This window comes from Silene latifolia, chromosome 4 (genome assembly GCF_048544455.1).
Source record: "Silene latifolia isolate original U9 population chromosome 4, ASM4854445v1, whole genome shotgun sequence".
Classification (NCBI taxonomy): Eukaryota; Viridiplantae; Streptophyta; class Magnoliopsida; order Caryophyllales; family Caryophyllaceae; genus Silene; species Silene latifolia.
The window spans coordinates 109989096-110008453 of record NC_133529.1 but is presented as its reverse complement, the minus strand read 5'-3'; the positions used below and the strand labels follow the sequence as shown (position 1 = coordinate 110008453).

Sequence of the window (19358 nt, the reverse complement as noted above, 5' to 3'; positions counted from 1 at the left end):
TTGGTGAGTTTTATCACCACACTTAAAGCATCCCACGGTGGAATTAGGTCGTTTCTTAGGAAAGCGTTTTTTCGAGTAATTATTTTTGAACCTTTTATGTCCTTGACCATTGACTAACCCGGCTAGATTCCTTGAGAACATAGCAAACTCGTCTTCCTCCTCATCTTCTCCATCACTTAGAGAGGACGTGAGAGCGAGACTCTTTCCCTTTGAGGACTCACTAGAATGCTTGTCGAGATTGAACTCGTGAGCCATTAGTGATCCCATTAGTTCATGAAGAGATAGGGTTGACAAATCTTTGGCTTCCTCTATGGCGGTAACTTTGGGTTGCCACTTAGAGGTTAGACTACGAAAGATTTTCCGAATGATGTCCTCGGACTCGAAATTCCTTCCTAGACTCTTTAGCTCATTAATAATACAAGAAAAACGTGAAGAAAAGCTATTTATGGACTCGTCCTTTGACATTCTAAACATCTCATATTGTTGCATGAGAAGGTCAATACGGTGTTTTCTAACTTGGGAAGTCCCCTCATAAGCAAGTACAAGAGAATCCCAAATAGATTTTGCCGTAGGACATCCAGAGATTCGACTAACTTCCCCCTCACCAACACAACGTTGAAGAATCGACATTGCTTTGGAGTTCTTTTCGGCAAGTTTGAAATCATTTTCATTGTAATCTTTTTCCTCTTTGGTTTTGGTGAAACCGTTTAGCATGTCGGTTTCCTCACTAACAAGAGGTCCATTTTGGATGATGGTCCAACATTGATAGTCAATACTTTTGATGTAATGTTCCATTTTGAGTTTCCACCATCCAAAATTCGCACCGGTAAAGACCGGGATCTTGGAGTGTTTCTCGGAATCCATTACCCAAGAATCAAACTCTAAGGGCAATTAGCCTTGATCAAGAACACGAGGCTCTGATACCAATTGAAGAGTTTATGGATTCAAGTACCTAAGAGGGAGAGGAGTGAATTAGGTACTATTTAAAAAAATTCAACTTAAACTTTATTGAATTAAAGTAAGTTGTTTGATGATGTGGGAGATAAGTGAATATATCGATTAATATTGAAGGATTAAACGAGTATTAAAAATGTAAACTTGCTAAAGCCTGAAGATAACAATGGTTCTGACTGTTGCTATTCGTCTTAGCGTATGAAGTACAGGCTACAGACCAAATGTGACAGTATATAGAACTGTTACTCAAGAGTAAAGCAAATGACAAAAACTTAACAAAGTAAAGCAGCGGAATAAAAGTAAACGGAGATCAAACAAGAGATTTTTGAATTGGTTCAGCAAGAACTCAAGTGCCTAGGCCCAATCTACTTTTTATTGATTATTTTAGTGATCTACTCCGATTACTAAAAACCCGTACAATAAAAAGACCAACAACCTACTCCGGTTGCGACACGAGTTCAAGGACTACTCCGTCCTAGAACTCTACACTCTAACTTAGAACGTTTATAAGGATCAAGTTTCCACGGACTGATTCTTAACAAGAATTGATATGGACAACTTACAAGATCAAACGGTTCATAAGTGAGAGAGTGTAATACTTAAAGCAACAGTTATTATGACTGTAACACTTGAAAACTTTGAAAGCTTTGCAAAATATTAAAATGATTTTGAAATTTGAAAACAATTTTGCAAACTCAATTAAATTCTCAGAAAAGTCTTGAGGAAGAAGTGAGAAGAGACACTCCTTTTATAGAGAGGGTAAGCAAGGGAGGCAAGCTAGGGTTTTGAAAAACAAAAGTCTTCACATTTGATGAAGACTAACTCTTTCCCAAACTTGCACAAAAGAAGGTACTCTTTTAAAAGGCAAAAGAAGAAAAGAAGGTTTGTAATTATCCAAAATAAGCCTTTGATTTTTCAGAAAACAAAGAGTGAAAAACAAGTCACAATATGACAAGCTTAAACAAAAATGGCAAAATGCAAACTTTGTTTTATAAAAGACCAAGGAGACAAATTGGCACAAAGAAGGAAACAATTTGAATTGATAATTAGCTAAACTTTTTTTCTAGAAACACAGCTCTTAAAAAGAAATCTGAAAGTCATCATTTAAATCCAAGTCATTTAAAAAGATAAAAAGGATTTTTGAAAGATGAAATCGAGTTTCAAGTGTTACAGACCATGGTAACAGTCCAGGCTATTGTTACTTGCAAGAGTAACAGTAGTCTTGACTGTTGTTATTGCTTTTAAATACTCTACTCCCTAACTTGCACATTAGATAACACAAATGATTCTAAATCTTTGGGTGATCAATCATTCAACACATCTTAATCTAAGCTTAAGTTGTTCATAAAACCTGAAAAAGTAAACTAAGAGAACACACATTAAATGAGCATGTTGTCATCCATCAACGGAACCCAACAATCTCCTATCTCCATTTCTAACAACTTCTTGTTTTACACTCCCGGGGAAGTAGCAAATAAACCCCAAACGTTTGCCCATATGTGCATTTTAGCCCCATCTCTTTCTTTAAGTGCAAATTCACCCCATTAGTTATCATTTATGTGCAATTAAACCCAACACACGATTTTCATGTCAATTTCTCGCCGGAGAAAATTGACATAGCGCCGGAAATATGATTAGGACTAGGTTAACTAATTTTAAAAAAAATTATGATTTTTATATTGTAAGCTGGCAAAGTCGTTTATTTTCTTTACAACAATCTAGGTATTTCCATCCATTCTTGCGCCCGTTTATCTACTCTACACTTATCATTATTTCATTTCATCAGTAGCTCAATTCCAGAATAATTCCTTTCTAGCAGCTATGTTTACCCACAAGTCAAAAGGTAATTTTCTTGTGATAAATAACTACTAAAAAAAACTCAACTTAGCTTTTCCCCAATTTTGTTTTGGAATTTCCTTTGGTACTAGGGGCAAACTTTCAATTACCAGATAGGGATGGACTTATGGGAATTTGTTTGTAGACTGAAGAAAAATTGAGGTGCAAATGGAGAGATCATTAATTTGTTAAGAATTTGGCAGAGAGAGGGAGTTGGGAAATTGGGAGGGAGTGACTTGGATTAGATAGACATGTAAAATGATGTAAAATTGAAATATACGACAATAGGTGGTGAGTAATTAAGTTTTTTTTTTTAATTATCTTACCTAAGCCAATTCACTTGATCCTAGTCATATTTCGGATGCCATGTCACTCTTCTCCGGCTATAAATTGATATGAAAATATTATGTTAGGCTTAATTGCACATAAATGATAACTAATGGGGTGAATTTGCACTTAAAAAAGAGATGGGGCTAAAATGCACATATGGGCAAACGTTTGGGGCTTATTTGCCACTTCCCCTTTACACTCCTCCCTCTCTTCTTAGCTTCTCTAAATTACGTCTTTTCAACAACTTCTCTTCTCCTCTTCCTCCTTCCGCTCTCCGGATTCATTCTCCTATTTCTCAGGTTCCTCAACTTGTCTCTCCTTCTATTTTTCTTCTTATTCTTATTCCTATTAATTGAATTCATTTTTTTGATTTCTTTTATTCATTGCGCAGGATAATATGAGTTTGCCCGAAATTTAATAAGCTATTACACGAGGAATAGCCACCCTAAGAATATCCTCGCCAAGGATGGATGGCAACTCAGCTGATTTGCTAGCCAGTCCGCGGCTTTGTTAGCTTCTCTATAAACAATAATTATTGTGTAAAACTGTTTTATACGATTGTTATCGTAAAACCATGTGTTATAGCCCCCTCTCTTTCCCTCACAAATGATCAAGACGGAGGATTTTATTTTTAATCAAGGGGAATACAATTCATCAATTAACCTAGAAAAAGTTGTTGCGCTTAATTACAGACGGAATTCATGGTGGATATGAAGTGTGAAGGATGTGTAAATTCTGTCACCAATAAATTAGAGACGGTCCAAGGTATTCTATTAATTAATCAACTTCAATTACGCATGGTTTCTCAATAAATGCATATGGTGATCTAACAAGAGGTCCAGCCAGTACTGGGAAAATGTACAGTCCGCCAATCCAAGGCAGTGAAACTGAGGTATTCTCCCCTTGTTCAAATAAGATTGATCGCCATTTCATTTAGTCTTGTTCAAATTAATGGCTTTCTATACTTGTGATAATTCTGTGTTTAACCTTGATCAAAGTAATCAAATTGAACCTGCCAGAAAAAGTAATCAAATTAAAAGGCTGCCAAATGAGATTGCAAGATTTCAATCATATATAGATGGACATTTAGGATATTACCCTTTTTATGTTCAGATGAGCTAGAATTGCAGTTAAAAAGTTGTCCATCCTCTTAGGGTTGATTTGGTCGTCTATGGCGTGGCAGTTAAATTGGAATAGATTCTTGAGGGAGATTTATTAGTGGACGGAACACTGCAGACTATTTGAGCAATTGAGCTCAACTCTGCAACTGAAGTTTCTCTTTTGCAAACTCAATTGCAGCATAATCCTCTTAGGGTTTATGATTGTTTTTTAGTGGTTTAAAGTCCAGAGAAATATAAGCCAAAGTTCTGAAATTTTCAGTAGCAAAAACAATGAATACCAAGGAGAATTTGTTGTTTTTGTGAGGAATTTTCTTATTATTAACGAGAACATTAAAGGCATGAAATTAACTAAGTACTCCAGGAAGGTACGAAATTAACTAATTACTCCACGAAGGTACGAAATTAACCAAATACTCCACGAAGGTATAAACAAGGATAATAATCTTCCTACGTAATTTTCGATTAAGGAGAATAGCTCTCTTATGGTTAAAGAAAGACAGCTTCTTTCCACTTTGTAGAGTTTGATATGCTTCTCTTGATATGCAAACTAATTGGTTGGATTTTCGATCAAAGAGTTGAAGCTTGGAATGGCTTTCCGCATTATCTCCAGTAGAGCCACTCATTAATAGAGCTTCTCCTCCGATGCAGATTATTGTAATTGTTGTTTTCGGAGAAGTTCAGAGCTGCTGTCCAATCAGAATCCACAGAGGCTGAACTAATCTTTGATTCTGTCGAAACTCTTCAGTGATCAAAAGCTCCGTTGATTGCATCGTTAATTTCAGTCATCGTCGGCCATTTTCCTGTTCAATTGAATGAGAGATTGATTTGGTGGTTTTTTGCAATTTTTTAGGGTTCTCCGTGATTTGGGGGATTTGTATAAATGATGAAGCGACTATTTGGAGTTGTTACAATCTACCTGCAAAGTTGCACTCCAGCTCTTCATCTGTATCCCCCCTTGTTGGAGCAGAGTTTGTGATGGAGGTATGATTGAATTATGTTTGTCTCAAAAACGACCTATTTGAAAGGGAGTGTTCTGCAAAATGACGACAACTCATCTTCGATATGCAGTTGGTAGTAAGTCTCAACATTCTAAATCACTGAGTTTATTTTCATCACTGTCAACTTGTATTTTAAACTTATAGAATCATAGATCATAGAATGGAGGTCCTCCATACTTTGGGTTTGTTTGAGTTTGGTAAGCAACTTTAACCTAAGCACCAACCTACTTTACTTGTCATTTCTTTCTTCAATGTCTTATACACTCTGGTTGCTGAGAAATAAGTAACAAGCTTGGCTACAATGTTAGTAAAGGAACATTCATTTCTCTTGTTTACATTTATATTATATTATGCACCTCTTCTTGCTCTCTCTTTCACTTCACTTCTTCACTTTCTCTGATAAACACTGACTTCCCTTAGCTTTCTTCTTTACTCCTCTGAATAATGAAGCCGCCTCCTCCACCTGAGGAATTTGCCCTAAAGGAGACTTCTCCCGCCATAGCCGGGGCAGGGGTTGCAGGGCAGAGGCTCTCCTCCACCTATGATCTTGTGGAGCAAATGCAGTACCTCTATGTCCGGGTTGTCAAAGCCAAGGAATTACCTAGCAAGGACGTAACCGGCAGTTGTGACCCTTGTGTGGAAGTCAAACTAGGGAACTACAAAGGAACCACAAAGCAGTTTGAAAAGAACACCAAACCTGAGTGGAATCAAGCGTTTGCTTTCTCAAACGAGCGTATCCAAGCTTCCATTGTGGAGATTTTTGTCAAGGATAAGGATAATTTCATGGGAAGAGTAATATTCGACCTTAATGAGATCCCCAAAAGGGTCCCACCAGACAGCCCTCTTGCCCCACAGTGGTATAGGCTTGAGGACCACAAGGGTATGAAGTTGAAAGGAGAGCTCATGTTGGCTGTCTGGATGGGGACTCAAGCCGATGAGGCCTTTCCCGAGGCTTGGCATTCTGATGCAGCTTCTGTTAGTGGTGATGCTGTGGGTAAAATCCGGTCCAAAGTTTACCTTTCACCTAAGCTTTGGTATGTTAGGGTTAACGTGATTGAAGTTCAGGATTTGGTGCCTCATGATAAGACTCGTTTTCCTCAAGTCTATGTCAAGGCAATGCTTGGAAATCAGGGTTTCCGGACCAAAACCTGCCAAGCTAAGACATTGAATCCAATGTGGAACGAGGACTTGCTTTTTGTAGTTGCTGAACCCTTTGAAGAACCCTTGTTATTGAGTGTCGAAGACAGGGTTGGGCCAGGAAAGGATGATTCTTTAGGTGTCTGTATGATCCCCTTGCAAAATTTGCAGAGGAGGTGGGATCATAAGCCTGTGAATACCCGTTGGTATAATCTCGAAAAGCATATAATCGTTGATGGGGAAAAGAAAGAGATCAAGTTATTTGCAACCAAGATCCATCTAAGGATATGTTTAGACGGTGGATATCATGTGTTGGATGAATCGACCCATTATAGCAGCGATTTGAGGCCAACTGCCAAACAGATGTGGAAGCCGAGCATTGGAGTTTTGGAACTTGGGGTTTTAAGTGCTCATGGACTGATGCCAATGAAAAGCAAAGACGGACGAGGGACAACTGATGCTTACTGTGTGGCCAAATACGGGCAGAAGTGGGTTCGAACAAGAACCATCATTGATAGCTTCAGCCCAAAATGGAATGAACAATATACTTGGGAAGTTTTCGACCCTTGTACAGTCATCACAGTCGGAGTTTTCGATAACTGTCATTTGCACGACAACAATGGCATGAGAGATTCACGGATCGGTAAAGTCAGAGTCCGACTCTCAACCCTTGAAGCTGATCGAGTTTACACACACTCGTATCCTCTCATAGTCTTGCACCCTTCAGGAGTAAAGAAGATGGGAGAAGTAGAATTAGCCGTCAGATTCAGCTGTTCATCGTGGATAAATATGCTTCATATGTATTCACAGCCTCTTCTGCCCAAAATGCATTACATTCACCCATTGTCTGTCATGCAGCTTGATAGCTTACGACACCAAGCAACTCAAATTGTGTCGACGAGATTAAGCAGGGCAGAACCTCCATTGAGAAAAGAGGTTGTCGAATACATGTTAGACGTGGATTCTCACATCTGGAGTATGAGAAGGAGCAAAGCAAATTTCTTCAGGATCATGAACGTCTTAAGTGGGATGATTGCAGTTGGAAGATGGTTTGATCAGATTTTCAATTGGAAGAATCCTATCACAACTGTCCTTATTCACATCCTCTTTATTATTCTTGTAGTATACCCAGACCTGATTTTGCCCACCATCTTCCTTTACTTGTTCTTAATAGGAATTTGGCACCATCGGTGGAGGCCTAGGCACCCGCCCCATATGGACACCCGTCTATCACATGCTGATGTGGCGCACCATGATGAGCTGGACGAAGAATTCGACACTTTCCCAACTTCTCGAGGAAATGATTTCATTAGGATGAGGTACGACCGCCTGAGAAGCATTGCAGGGAGAATTCAGACGGTTGTAGGAGATTTGGCTATTCAAGGAGAGAGGTTCCATTCGTTGCTCAGCTGGCGAGATCCGAGAGCCACTGCATTGTTTGTGACATTCTGTTTGGTAGCCGCCATTGTCTTGTATGTTACCCCATTTAAAGTGGTGGCCCTTTTTTACGGCATTTATGTGCTGAGACACCCTAGGTTCCGCCAGAGGCTTCCTTCAGTCCCAATTAACTTTTTTAGGAGGCTACCTGCTACAACTGACAGTATGCTGTAAGTGGTCATCTTCTGTTGAATTAGACTGAGTGAGTTAATCGTTTGATTTCTGTAATGTAGTTGCTATTATTTATTACTTTAGTTAATGGGTAATCAATGTATGTCTCGAGACTTTAGCCTGTGGTTCTTACAATTCCGTAATTGATAGTACTAGTAGATTTTACTGAGTATCAAGATTAGTGATTACTTAGTCATGGTGTATACAATAGTTAAAAACTTAAAATTGCATTGCTATAATATTGATGGAGTTTAAATTAGGATGGAGCGAGGAAGTAATCTTTTGTGGTAGTTTTCTAGCTAAATGGATTGTAAAGGCAAATTCTCATGTCCTTAATGTTACTGTATGTGGTTACAACTTTTTACCATTGGTAAAATAAATAATAAGTTAGATTTTTTTCTTTTTTGACGTGTTGGACATATACGAAACGAGTTGTACGGTGCGTTCTAACTTGTTTAAGAGAGTTCTAAATATCCGTCGGTAATTTTAAGGGGAACTGGTCCCACTTTGAAAGTTTTGGCGAAAAATCTTACTCGTCTACAAAAAGATCGTCGAAAACTATTGATACTGAAAGCTACCGTCCAAGGTTTTTTAGTCGATCGGGGCCCGAAATAAAATATCTTAAAATTCGTCTCACAATCACTCGGCCATGATGTGTCCTAAGGTTGTAGAAAGGCATATGGTTTGAAATAAAAACTACTTTCCAAATCACATTAAAATTAGACGAAACAAGTTGTATACTGCATCATTCTAAGCTGTTTCAGAGGGTTCTGAACATGCACTAATAAGTTTCAAGGCATATTCCACCTAAATCCCCTTACGGACAAGGTTTCAAGTCTCACAAGTGTCAGAAGATTGGCCAAAACTACCGATTTAGTTTACCGGGGAAGTGGTAAACTAGCCTCTTAAGTTTGCATCAATGTGAGAATAACCCCCTTAACTTTATTTTGGTGTAAATAACCCCCATAACTTTGCTCTAAAGTGAAATCAAGCATCTTTCTACTTTTCCGGTCAAAATTTCGCCGGATTGCCAATTTCTCACCATTATCTCATATGTTCTACATATTACGTATAATTTTCACCCTTTCTACTCTATATATTATACAAATGCATGTATTGCAAGATTTATACACCTTATTTTAGCACATTTTCCAACAATTCATATATCCTACCACTCTTACCTCTGACTTTTTCTCTCCCTGACGTCTTGTCTATCACCTAGAACACTCAACACCAACATTATTACTTCTTTTTTCCTTTTCTCAACTTTGCCAAATAAATAAATTTATTCTTAAAGAAGCGAGCGAGGAGAGTTCCATTGTTGACGATGATTCAGAGATTTAAACTAAATGATATCATGGCATTCTATTCTCAAAGAGGCGATAACAATCTCAGGTTTCCTTGTTTTCTCCGAGCCAGTTGTTTACGGACGTAGCAATTTAATTTTGTAAAAGTTGCACCCAAATTTCAGTGTTAAATTATGAGCAATTATACGTAATATTGGTGAGATATTGGTGAGAAATTAACAATTCGGCGAGATTTTGACCGGAAAAGTGAAAAGGGCTTGATTTCACTTTATTACAAAGTTATGGGGGTTGTTTACACCAAAATAAGGGGGTTATTCTCACATTGATGCAAACTTAAGGGGCTAGTTTACCACTTTCCCGATTTACCATTATTATCCATGGTTTTCGGGTTGACTATGGTCACAGAATTCAAGGCCCCAAAATTCGAACCAAAGTTACTCTATAGCATATAAAAATGTTCCAAGGTTGTAGTAGAGACATATGATTTAAAATAGAGACAATTAACAGCCTTATAAATATTTTTTGAATCGCGTGAGTTTCAATCAAAAATCTCATTCGTGTCGGACGGCATTTTGCTTTGGTAACCTATTTCTCTCAATTAAAATGCTAATGTCACAAATTCCAAGTCTCTCTCACAAAAGTGATTGGGAACACATGAGTTTAAATAGAGAGAGTATATATTACGGTACAAATTCCCTTACTACTAAGAGAATAAAAATTCTCTTAGTTTTTCCTCCAAAAAGCATATAACTATATAAGGTAACAAGTAAAAAAAATCATTGCATTATTATTTTTTCAATTAATATATTTTTATAAGGATTATTTCATGGGAATAATCCCACTTATGGCCCCTCTGCAAATAACACTTCATCCTATTTGTAATTTGAATTAAATCCATCCTATTCACTAATCTATCCATAACACTCTCATGCGACCGGAAACCTGAAGAACAGGTCACCCGTGTTATTTTATAGAATTGAAGCGTGTTCAACAATCTTTAAACACACCAAACACTCCCTCTCTTAACTAAAAAGCCATCAGCCATGGTAGCTTGAAGTACGAATTACGAAATTGATTAGCTACGTCTCCATATAATTCGCTCTCTCCACCCATCAATTCGTACCCATCTCAAGCCACCATAAAATTTGCCCCTTCACCCATCAATTCGTGAACCAAGCACCATCACGACATTCATCACCATCACCGAATCCACCACCGCACCAACCAGGTGTTACCTCTATTCGCGCCACCACCACCACCTGCAACAACGGCATCAACGCCAGGTATCTCCACCAATTCGACTCACCTGCTCCTTCGTGGACAAATCTGAGCATCATTATAGCTACCTTAAGCCGTCACATCACCTCCACATTTGTTCTCAGTTCGAGCACCGTGCTCGCATCAACCAGCCACAAGAGCAGCGTCATTGAACTGAATCGGAGCACCACCATGACTCACCTTCGTCGTGCCGAAAGCAACTCAATTTGAAATAAGTCACATGGATTCCGCTACAATTCAATTTAACATACCAATTTGAATTAATTAAGATTTTCTAAAATTCAATTAACATAAGAAGAATAAGGGAGAAGCAAAATCAAAAGGGAAGTGGAAAATAAAAAACGGAATAAGAAGAATAAGGGCGAAAGAGAGTCAAAAGAACAAAAATAGAACACAAATGTTGAAGAAAGATGGAGGAGATGTGAAAAAATGGCAGAAATCAGTCGAAAATAGTTATATAAGGAGGAGGGAGATTGTAACCTAAAGTTACCGGTCATGATATTAAGTGAGTTCGTTACGGAAAGATTAGTGAATAGGATGGATTTAATTCAAATTACTGATAGGTTAGAGTGTTATTTGCAGGGGGGCCATAGGTGGGATTATTCCCATGAAATAATCCTTTTTATAATTAAACTCTAATCTTTTTAATTAAAATTCATATTTATGACTTTCATTAAAATCCATAATAATTTATAATGCAATCATTTATCCATAGCTATTAGTTTCATGCAATGATATAGCATTATAGAGTTAATTTTTATAGTAAAGTAAAAATGGTTTAAGACAAAATAACTTAACTTAAAATGTCTTTTGATGGTAATAAACTTTTCTTTTCCACCTCTTACTAAAATTATATTAGCATTATAATTGTATACCATAAAAATTCGTACCTGCGATAAACAATAAAGAGGAACAAAATAATATGGAAAACAAAAGTTTTATGCGATAAACAATAAAGAGGAACAAAATAATATGGAAAACAAAAGTTTTATTATTGAAAGATTGAAGGTTACAATTTTCGTAACTCTCTTGATTCCATCTCTAAGGGATTTAGGGTTTTGATAGGGCTACGAGGGTCTTATTGACTTAATCTCGTAGGGAGGAAAGATGGGGTCTTTTTGTGACTTATTCCATCCTACCTACAATTTGGTAGTAGGAAGACGGACGGGGTCGTTTGAGACTTAATCCATGCTCTCCTCTAAACCCTAAAGATGGAGTTGTATTTATAGTAGAGTGGCTTTGAGGGCAAGATAAAGATTTCTAAATATCTAAGATATTATCACAATACTTATTGATAATTATTTAATACTAAAGATTTTGTTAAAATAAATAGATACCAAAATATAAAATTTCGGTGTCTACAATAACATTAAAGGTACAGTTAATTTGTGCAATTAATTTAATGAGAATGTCTCTTTATAAAACAAAACTAAAAAATATCGTGCTGTAGCACGGGGATCTACACTAGTTATATAACAAGACTATTTTACATTATAGGACGACAGTAAGTGGATTATAAATCTGATGTACTACATCAAATGATATAGTTTTTGAGCATTAAGATAAAGTTTTTGAGTTTTGTTTTAAAAATTATGAGTTTTATTAGAAAGTTTTTGAGTTCATTCTTTTCAACATAAAATTAAAAAAATTTCAATATAACTAAAAAACATTACATATAAGCTCAGAAAAATGAGTTTTGAGTTAAAAAAAAACTAACATGTAATTTTTAAATTTTATAAAGCTCGAAAAAAATACACAAAAACTCAAATATATATGGAGTTTGATATAATACGTATAATCCTTTTTCTCATAAGACGAGCATAGTTAGTTCAGGATACACGACAGACCCTTTAAAAAAAATAAAATAAAATAAGGTAAAACTGTCGCCCGAAGTCCGAACTTGACTTTTGACATTGTGTGTATAGGTAAAGCATTGTGAAAGAAGAAGAAAAAAAAAAATGCCGATAAGCAGCAGAGGCATAGCTGCGACTGCTCTACCTACTACTGCTTTCATCCCATCTTGTGTCTATTCGTCTTCTTCTTCTTTTTCTTCTTCGTCATCATCATCCCCTATCTCCATTTCTAACAACTTCCTGTTTTACTCTCCTCCTTCTCTTCTTAGCTTTTCTAAATTACGTCTTTTCAACAACTTCTCTTCTCTTCCTCCTTCCGCTCTCCGGATTCATTCTCCTATTTCTCAGGTTCCTCAACTTGTCTCTCCTTTTACTTTTCTTGTTATTGTTATTCATATTAATTAATTTCATTTTTTTGATTTCTTTTATTTATTTTCGCAGGATAATATGAGTTTGCCCGAATTAGTGGTACGTCTTCCCAATTATATAAACAATAATTCCTTTTTTATTTTCTTTTTTGGTGCAAATGAGGGGCGAACCCGAAATTTAATAAGCTATTACATTACACGAGGAATAGCCACCCCTAGAATATCCTCGCGAAGGATGGATCTTAACTCAGCTGATGGATAATCAACAATCGATTCCACTCCTTGATTTGCTAGCCAGTCCGCGGCTTTTTTAGCTTCTCTATAAACAATAATTCTTGTGTAAAACTGTTTTACCCGATTGTTATCGTAAAACCATGTGTTATAGCCCCCTCTCTTTCCCTCACAAATATGATCAAGACGGAGGGATTTTGTTTTTAATCAAGGGGATACAATTCATCAATTAACCTAGAAAAAGTTGTTGCGCTTAATTACAGACGGAATTCATGGTGGATATGAAGTGTGAAGGATGCGTAAATTCTGTCACCGATAAATTAGAGACGGTTCAAGGTATTCTATTAATTGATTAACTTCAATTACGCTTAGTTTTGTGGAGATGTCAGAGTCTCATATATTTGGGTGGAATGTGTACAGGAGTGAAGAGTATTGAAGCGGACTTGAGCAATCAAGTAGTTAGAATTCGAGGCTCTTCTCCTGTAAAAACCTTGGAAGAGGCTTTAGTGCAAACAGGTCTTACCGCTCGCCTTATTGGTCAAGGACTGCCTGATGGTTGGTTCCAAATTTTGACTATTTGTTTCTTTCTTTCTTCTAAGCTTATGAATTTCTGTATGATTTTTTATACTTATTTTGTTGTTAAACCTTAGAATCGGCTTAATGTTCAGCCTACTCGCATATGTGACTTACGTTCATATAGAAGTTGCTGGGATCCGAGAGAGGGAGGGAGGTCCAAATTTTCACATGCTTGTTACAAGAACATTTTATTGATGACGAGCATGGGGCAAATTGTGTCTGTTTGTGAAAGTTTGTGGTATTGGTTTTCTCAGTCATGACTTGCGTAAAATAAGGGATATGCTTCACAAATAGTAAAACATGTATTCTTAAAGTGTAAGTTCTTGGTATTTCATGGCTACCATTTGACCAATTGTATTATTTACAAGTGCTGTATGAAGCTGTGTCTTGGCTTAAAGGAACACCCAGCTATGGTCTTTTGTAGAACAAATACCTTCATGGAGTTATAAGCTGGGTCTGCACTGCTCTTAAACTGTAGCTTGCATGACATACGAGGTGTGGGGTGAATGCCCTACATCTTTGCAGTCCAAGTATTTATCGGGCCTTTGCATTTTAGCAGATACTCTTGCAGTTCTGCCCAAACAGTTACAAATTACAATGGCCATACCACAGCAAATTATCAAAATATTTGTACATACAATTTTGTCATGGAATAGTTAGGATAAAGATCTCATGCTAGTAATTGTAGTAAATCTCAGTTTGAATCTTTGATAGTTGATCAAAATCTGATCTTGGTTCTGCTGTATATGTTTTCGAGGTTTGAACTCTTGTCATTGCTTCAAATAAGAAGCTAGAACCAATTCTCCCACTTTACATTAATAATTTAGTTATTTGTCTTTTACTAGTATTTGTCATTTACTTCTTTGATTGTAGTTCTTCAGTGGCTAACCTGATGTATCGTCAGATTTTCTCGTATCTGCGGCTGTGGCTGAATTCAAAGGCCCTGATATATTTGGAGTTGTTCGATTAGCCCAGGCAAATATGGAATTAGCTAGAATTGAGGCCAATTTTAGCGGGTTGCCACCTGGAAAGCATGGTTTCTCAATAAATGAATATGGTGATTTGACAAGAGGTCCAGCCAGTACTGGGAAAATGTACAGTCCGCCAATCCAAGGCAGTGAAACTGAGGTATTCTCTTCTTGTTCAAATAAGATTGATCGCCATTTCATTTAGTCGTTCAAATTAATGGCTTTCTATATTTGTGGTAATTCTGTGTTTAACCATGATCAAAGTAACCAAATTCAACCTGCCAGAAAAAGTAATCAAATTAAAAGGCCGCCAAATGAGATTGCAAGATTTCAATCATATATAGATGGACATTTAGGATATTACCCTTTTTATGTTCAGATGAGCTAGAATTGCAGTTAAAAAGTTATCCATCCTCTTAGGGTTGATTTGGTCGTCTATGGCCTGGCAGTTAAATTGGAATAGATTCTTGAGGTGGATTTATTAGTGGACGGAACACTGCAGACTATTTGAGCAATTGAGCTCAACTCTGCAACTGAAGTTACTCTTTTGCAAACTCAATTGCAGCATAATCCTTAGGGTTTATGATTGTTTTTTAGTGGTTTAAAGTCCAGAGAAATATAAGCCAAAGTTCTGAAATTTTAAGTAGCAAAAACAATGAATACCAAGGAGAATTTGTTGTTTTTGTGAGGAATTTTCTTATTATTAACGAGAACATTAAAGGCACGAAATTAACTAAGTACTCCACGAAGGTACGAAATTAACTAATTACTCGACGAAGGTACGAAATTAACTAAGTACTCCACGAAGGTATAAACAAGGATAATAATATTCCTACTTAATCGATGCCAGAAAGGTCAAAGATTAAGGGACTCCAGGAAGGAATGACGGTTTTTGCACAAAACAAAGTCTTTTTCATTAATCAAAATCTACCGTCTTACAATGCATTTCATCCACCTTATGTAGAAGTTTACACGGGAACTTACCACCAACCCTAAAGATTTGGGTCTCCGTCTGTGTTTAACCCTAAAGTTTTTTAATATCTAATCAAAGTCGAAAACATAAGCCGGCATTATTGACATATATTCTCAATTTCACACAAACAAGCAACCCTTCTTTTTCTCTTCCCTAACTCTAAAAGAATACCCACAAACTCCACCGCCAACTAGCGACCAATACTCCACCAGGGACTTGCGGCCGGCAAATATATTGATCCGCGACCACCAACGGTCAAGCCCTTGTTGTGATTTAAAGGATATTTTACGCAATGCTCACAACGTTGGAATTTTAAGTGTGTAAATTTTAAATCCGTGAAACAAAATTTTGAAATCAGCAAACTCCCACTTTCTCATATGTGAATACGGTAGAAGATAAAAACATTTTAAATGGAACTACAAGGATGCATCTTTTACTTGGTTTGGCACTTCAGATATTTACCGGTGTAGTGTAAACATTATTACTCCTGACGTGTGAGTGTCTCTAAAGTATAAACAAATGAGTTTTTTTTTATGCCAAGTGCTTTATAAAAAAACTTATTATTAGGTTGCTGAAAGTTGGATATAGACCAACCAAAACCACCCTGATCCATCGCGTCTGGGTCTGAGTCTACTGATTTTAGACCCTTGCGGATATGGGTCGAGTCTGGGTCCCAGGTTGGTGTTTCGGATCTGTGTTTGGGTCCTAGTGGACCCGACCCATTGCCATCCCTTCTTGAGGTGAGTTGGGGATTGGTAATTTGCAGAAAGGAGTGTGCTTTTGAGCATTTCATGGTCCAAAAACAAGAGAAAAACATGGCTTTCATTCAACTACAATTGGGGACAAAATGGACCACCACAAAAAGGTGTCACCATGTACAACCATTTTGAGACGTGTATCCTTAGCCCAAAAGGAAATATTCCTCTCTTCCATTACCTTGCAGTATGATCCATATGAGACTAAGTGACATATTTTGGAGTCATGGTGAGAACAAGTGAAAGGGCAAGGTTACATGGTTTGGAATTCTGTTCGATTCGAATTCGGAGTTCCGAGTACGAAGTTCGCTGCCTATAGCTAACAGGGTTCATAAGAGTGCATAAACCGGGTTCGGAATTCGGATTTGAAAACCAATTAGAGTAAATAACAGAAGAAAATTCTACAACAATAGTAAAAACTTCAAGCAACTTAATCTTCCACATTCTAATTTCAAACAAAACAACAATAGTATTCTTCCAAAAATCAGAATTCCTACAGTACTACTACTACCCACATCTTAACTCCTCTAACCTAATTACCGAGTCATCTAAGTAAGCTCTCTCGGGATTGATATCCCATTTTTTGGATGAGCCTTGCTTGTAGGTAGCAATTAAGCGAGAAAGCAGCCGAATATTTGAGTGGATAAATACAAGCTTATCCGCTTGCGCTCCGTTGAGTCGGTTTCTCTTGGTATTGACTATATACGAATACGTGCTCCACACCCTCTCAGCCGATGAAAACTACTTATCGGTTGTGATAAAACTCTCAATGCTATTTCAGTCAACTTTGGAGTTTGTTAGCCGTATGTATTCCACCACGATATTGGATTCATGATGGCCGCATCCACCATCGCTTCACGTGACCCAAAAATGCCTTCTTTGGACTGAAATGCTGAAAGCTGTTGACGTAAAGCCGTACAATTGGGTCATTTTTGGGTCACGTGAAGCGATGGTGGATGCGGTCATCGTGAATCCAATATCGTGGTGGAATACATACGGCTCACAAACTCCAAAGTTGACTGCAATAGCCTTGAGAGTTTTATCACAACCGATAAGTAGTTCATCGGCAGCACGTATTCGTATATAATCAATACCAAGAGAAACCGGCTCAACGGAACGCGAGAGGATAAGCTTGTATTTATCCACTCAAATAGGCTGCTTTTTCGCTTAACTGCTAGCTACAAGCAAGGCTCATCCAAAAAAATGGGATTTCAATCCCGAGAGCGCTTACTTAGATGACTCGGTAATTAGGTTAGAGGAGTGAAGATGTGGGTAGTAGTACTATAGGAATTCTGATTTTTGGAAGAATACTATTGCAAGTTTTTGTTGTTTTGTTGGAAATTAGAATGTGGAAGATTAAGTTGCTTGAAGTTTTTACTATTGTTGTAGAATTTTCTTCTGTTATTTACTCTAATTGTTTTTCCAAATCCGAACCCGGTTTATGCACTCTTATGAACCCAGATCGCTATAGGCAGCTAACTTCGTACTCGAACTCCGAATTTGAATCGAACCGAATCCCGAACCACGTAACCTTGTGCTAGATTAGTTGAGATTATATATATGGTAAGATAGTCTAACAACAGGTTCCTTTTTAAATTTAGGGTTTAATTTCAAGTCTTGAGAACACACTGCATGTTCCTTAATAAAATACAAGTATTTTCCTTTTAGTATTACTTTTTTTAGGATCCTCCTCCTACTATTGTCTATGTGTCATGCTAGATTAGTTGAGATTATATATATCCTCTTTGGTAAGATAGTCTAACAATAGGCTATTTTTTAAGTTTACCCCTAGGTAAATGTCATTCCTGGTTCCGCCCCTGTATTAGCATAAACAATTCTGTTCTAAGAATGAACAATGTTAACAAAATGTCCCTATTCTTTGATTTCTGGTAAAGCTGTTAACCCATAAGGTGTAAGTTAACTGATCCATAGGATTATTTACCTTGTTATTCTTCTGTATATTTGAATCCTCAGCTCAAGTGAGTTAAATTGTTTAGTTATCTTCTTTACTAGTTTTTTTTTTCTATTAGCTCATTTACCAATTGCTTCCGCTAACTGCTCCTCAGTTTGCTAAAAACTAGCTTTGGTATCAGACTTGAGCTCTAATGATCTTCTATAATGATCTTTAGTGCTCTTCTTTACTTGCCTTGAATTTATAGGAATTATACGATCCTTTATCAACACGCCGTATTTATGCTTGAGCTAGTTAGCTAGTTTTTGCCTATTCTGTAATGATAACCAACATTTATGCATTCGGGACAGCCACTTGGTGACCTGGGAACACTAGAGGCAGATGAGACAGGAGAAGCTTATTATTCAGGAAGCAAGAAGATGCTCAAGATTGTTGATCTGATCGGACGGGCCATTGTATTGTATGGAAGCGACGACAAATCAGATTCCGGTCTGGCAGCTGCTGTAATTGCTCGGAGTGCGGGAGTAGGCGAGAACTATAAGAAGCTATGCACGTGTGATGGAACCACTATATGGGAGGCCAAACCTGATTTTGTGGCTAGCAAAGTATGATATTCGTCTTTTTACAGCATACCTATACCTTGTTAAATTGTATGGTTTGTGCATTCTGCAGTTATATGGATTTTGAAGAGAACATATTTTGAATAAGCTGTTGAGCGATTGTGCCGTTTTCCTTTAGATTTTTAAATATACCTCTTTCAACTGCAAACTGTTTGCAAGTTTGATGAGTAATATGGAGCTGATGTAATGGAAATTTGTAACTGAACTCTCTGTATTAGATGTATAATCAAGAGTTGATCTTTCAAAGGGAAAGTACTGAAGTTCATAATTTTACATGGTTAAGTTCTTTACCGGCTGTGACTGAAAAAGGTAAAACATGAAACCTGATAGGCGGGAGATTCTCGATATCTGAGGCAGTATTCTCGGGATCGTTTAGGATTGCTTTTGTACTTGGTTAAATAGCATACACAACAACAATATCAGAGCCTTAATCCCAAAATGATTTGGGGTCGGCTGACATGAATCATCTTTTAGAACCGTCCAAGGGTGAACGCACATCTCAAAATGCGAAAAAAATATAAAAAAAAAATAAT

General features: G+C 37.2%; 2 protein-coding genes across 6 annotated transcripts; both read left to right on the top strand.

Moving 5' to 3' along the window:
- The first annotated feature begins 3324 nt into the window (after window positions 1-3324).
- Window positions 3325-19077, top strand: LOC141653806 (copper chaperone for superoxide dismutase, chloroplastic/cytosolic). 3 transcript variants are annotated; one of them, XM_074461663.1, is made up of 6 exons: window positions 3325-3419; window positions 12864-12890; window positions 13285-13357; window positions 13442-13576; window positions 14502-14725; window positions 18556-19077. In XM_074461663.1, the coding sequence occupies exons 2-6, from the start codon at window positions 12870-12872 to the stop codon at window positions 18814-18816; spliced, it is 714 nt and encodes a 237-aa protein (XP_074317764.1). In that variant the 5' UTR covers window positions 3325-3419; window positions 12864-12869; the 3' UTR covers window positions 18817-19077. The 3 variants fall into 3 exon arrangements, with proteins under 3 accessions (XP_074317764.1, XP_074317765.1, XP_074317763.1); XM_074461662.1 differs by lacking the exon at window positions 3325-3419 and adding an exon at window positions 12465-12770; XM_074461664.1 differs by lacking the exons at window positions 3325-3419; window positions 12864-12890; window positions 13285-13357 and adding an exon at window positions 3811-3885.
- On the top strand, window positions 3880-8250 carry LOC141653805 (FT-interacting protein 3-like). 3 transcript variants are annotated; one of them, XM_074461659.1, is made up of 3 exons: window positions 3880-4012; window positions 4890-5315; window positions 5690-8250. In XM_074461659.1, exons 2-3 carry the CDS (start codon window positions 5304-5306, stop codon window positions 7985-7987), a joined length of 2310 nt encoding a protein of 769 aa, XP_074317760.1. In that variant the 5' UTR covers window positions 3880-4012; window positions 4890-5303; the 3' UTR covers window positions 7988-8250. The 3 variants fall into 3 exon arrangements, with proteins under 3 accessions (XP_074317760.1, XP_074317761.1, XP_074317762.1); XM_074461660.1 differs by having other exon boundaries at window positions 5092-5315; window positions 5690-8062; XM_074461661.1 differs by lacking the exon at window positions 3880-4012 and having other exon boundaries at window positions 5138-5222; window positions 5690-8062.
- Window positions 19078-19358: the final 281 nt, after the last annotated feature.

Bases quoted from the DNA above. Each gene is read 5' to 3' on its own strand.
- LOC141653806 (XM_074461662.1), top strand. From the start codon at position 12,528: ATGCCGATAAGCAGCAGAGGCATAGCTGCGACTGCTCTACCTACTACT. The intron at 13,358-13,441 runs GTATTCTATTAA...GAATGTGTACAG, and splicing joins TAAATTAGAGACGGTTCAAG to GAGTGAAGAGTATTGAAGCG. The intron at 13,577-14,501 runs GTTGGTTCCAAA...ATGTATCGTCAG, and splicing joins TGGTCAAGGACTGCCTGATG to ATTTTCTCGTATCTGCGGCT.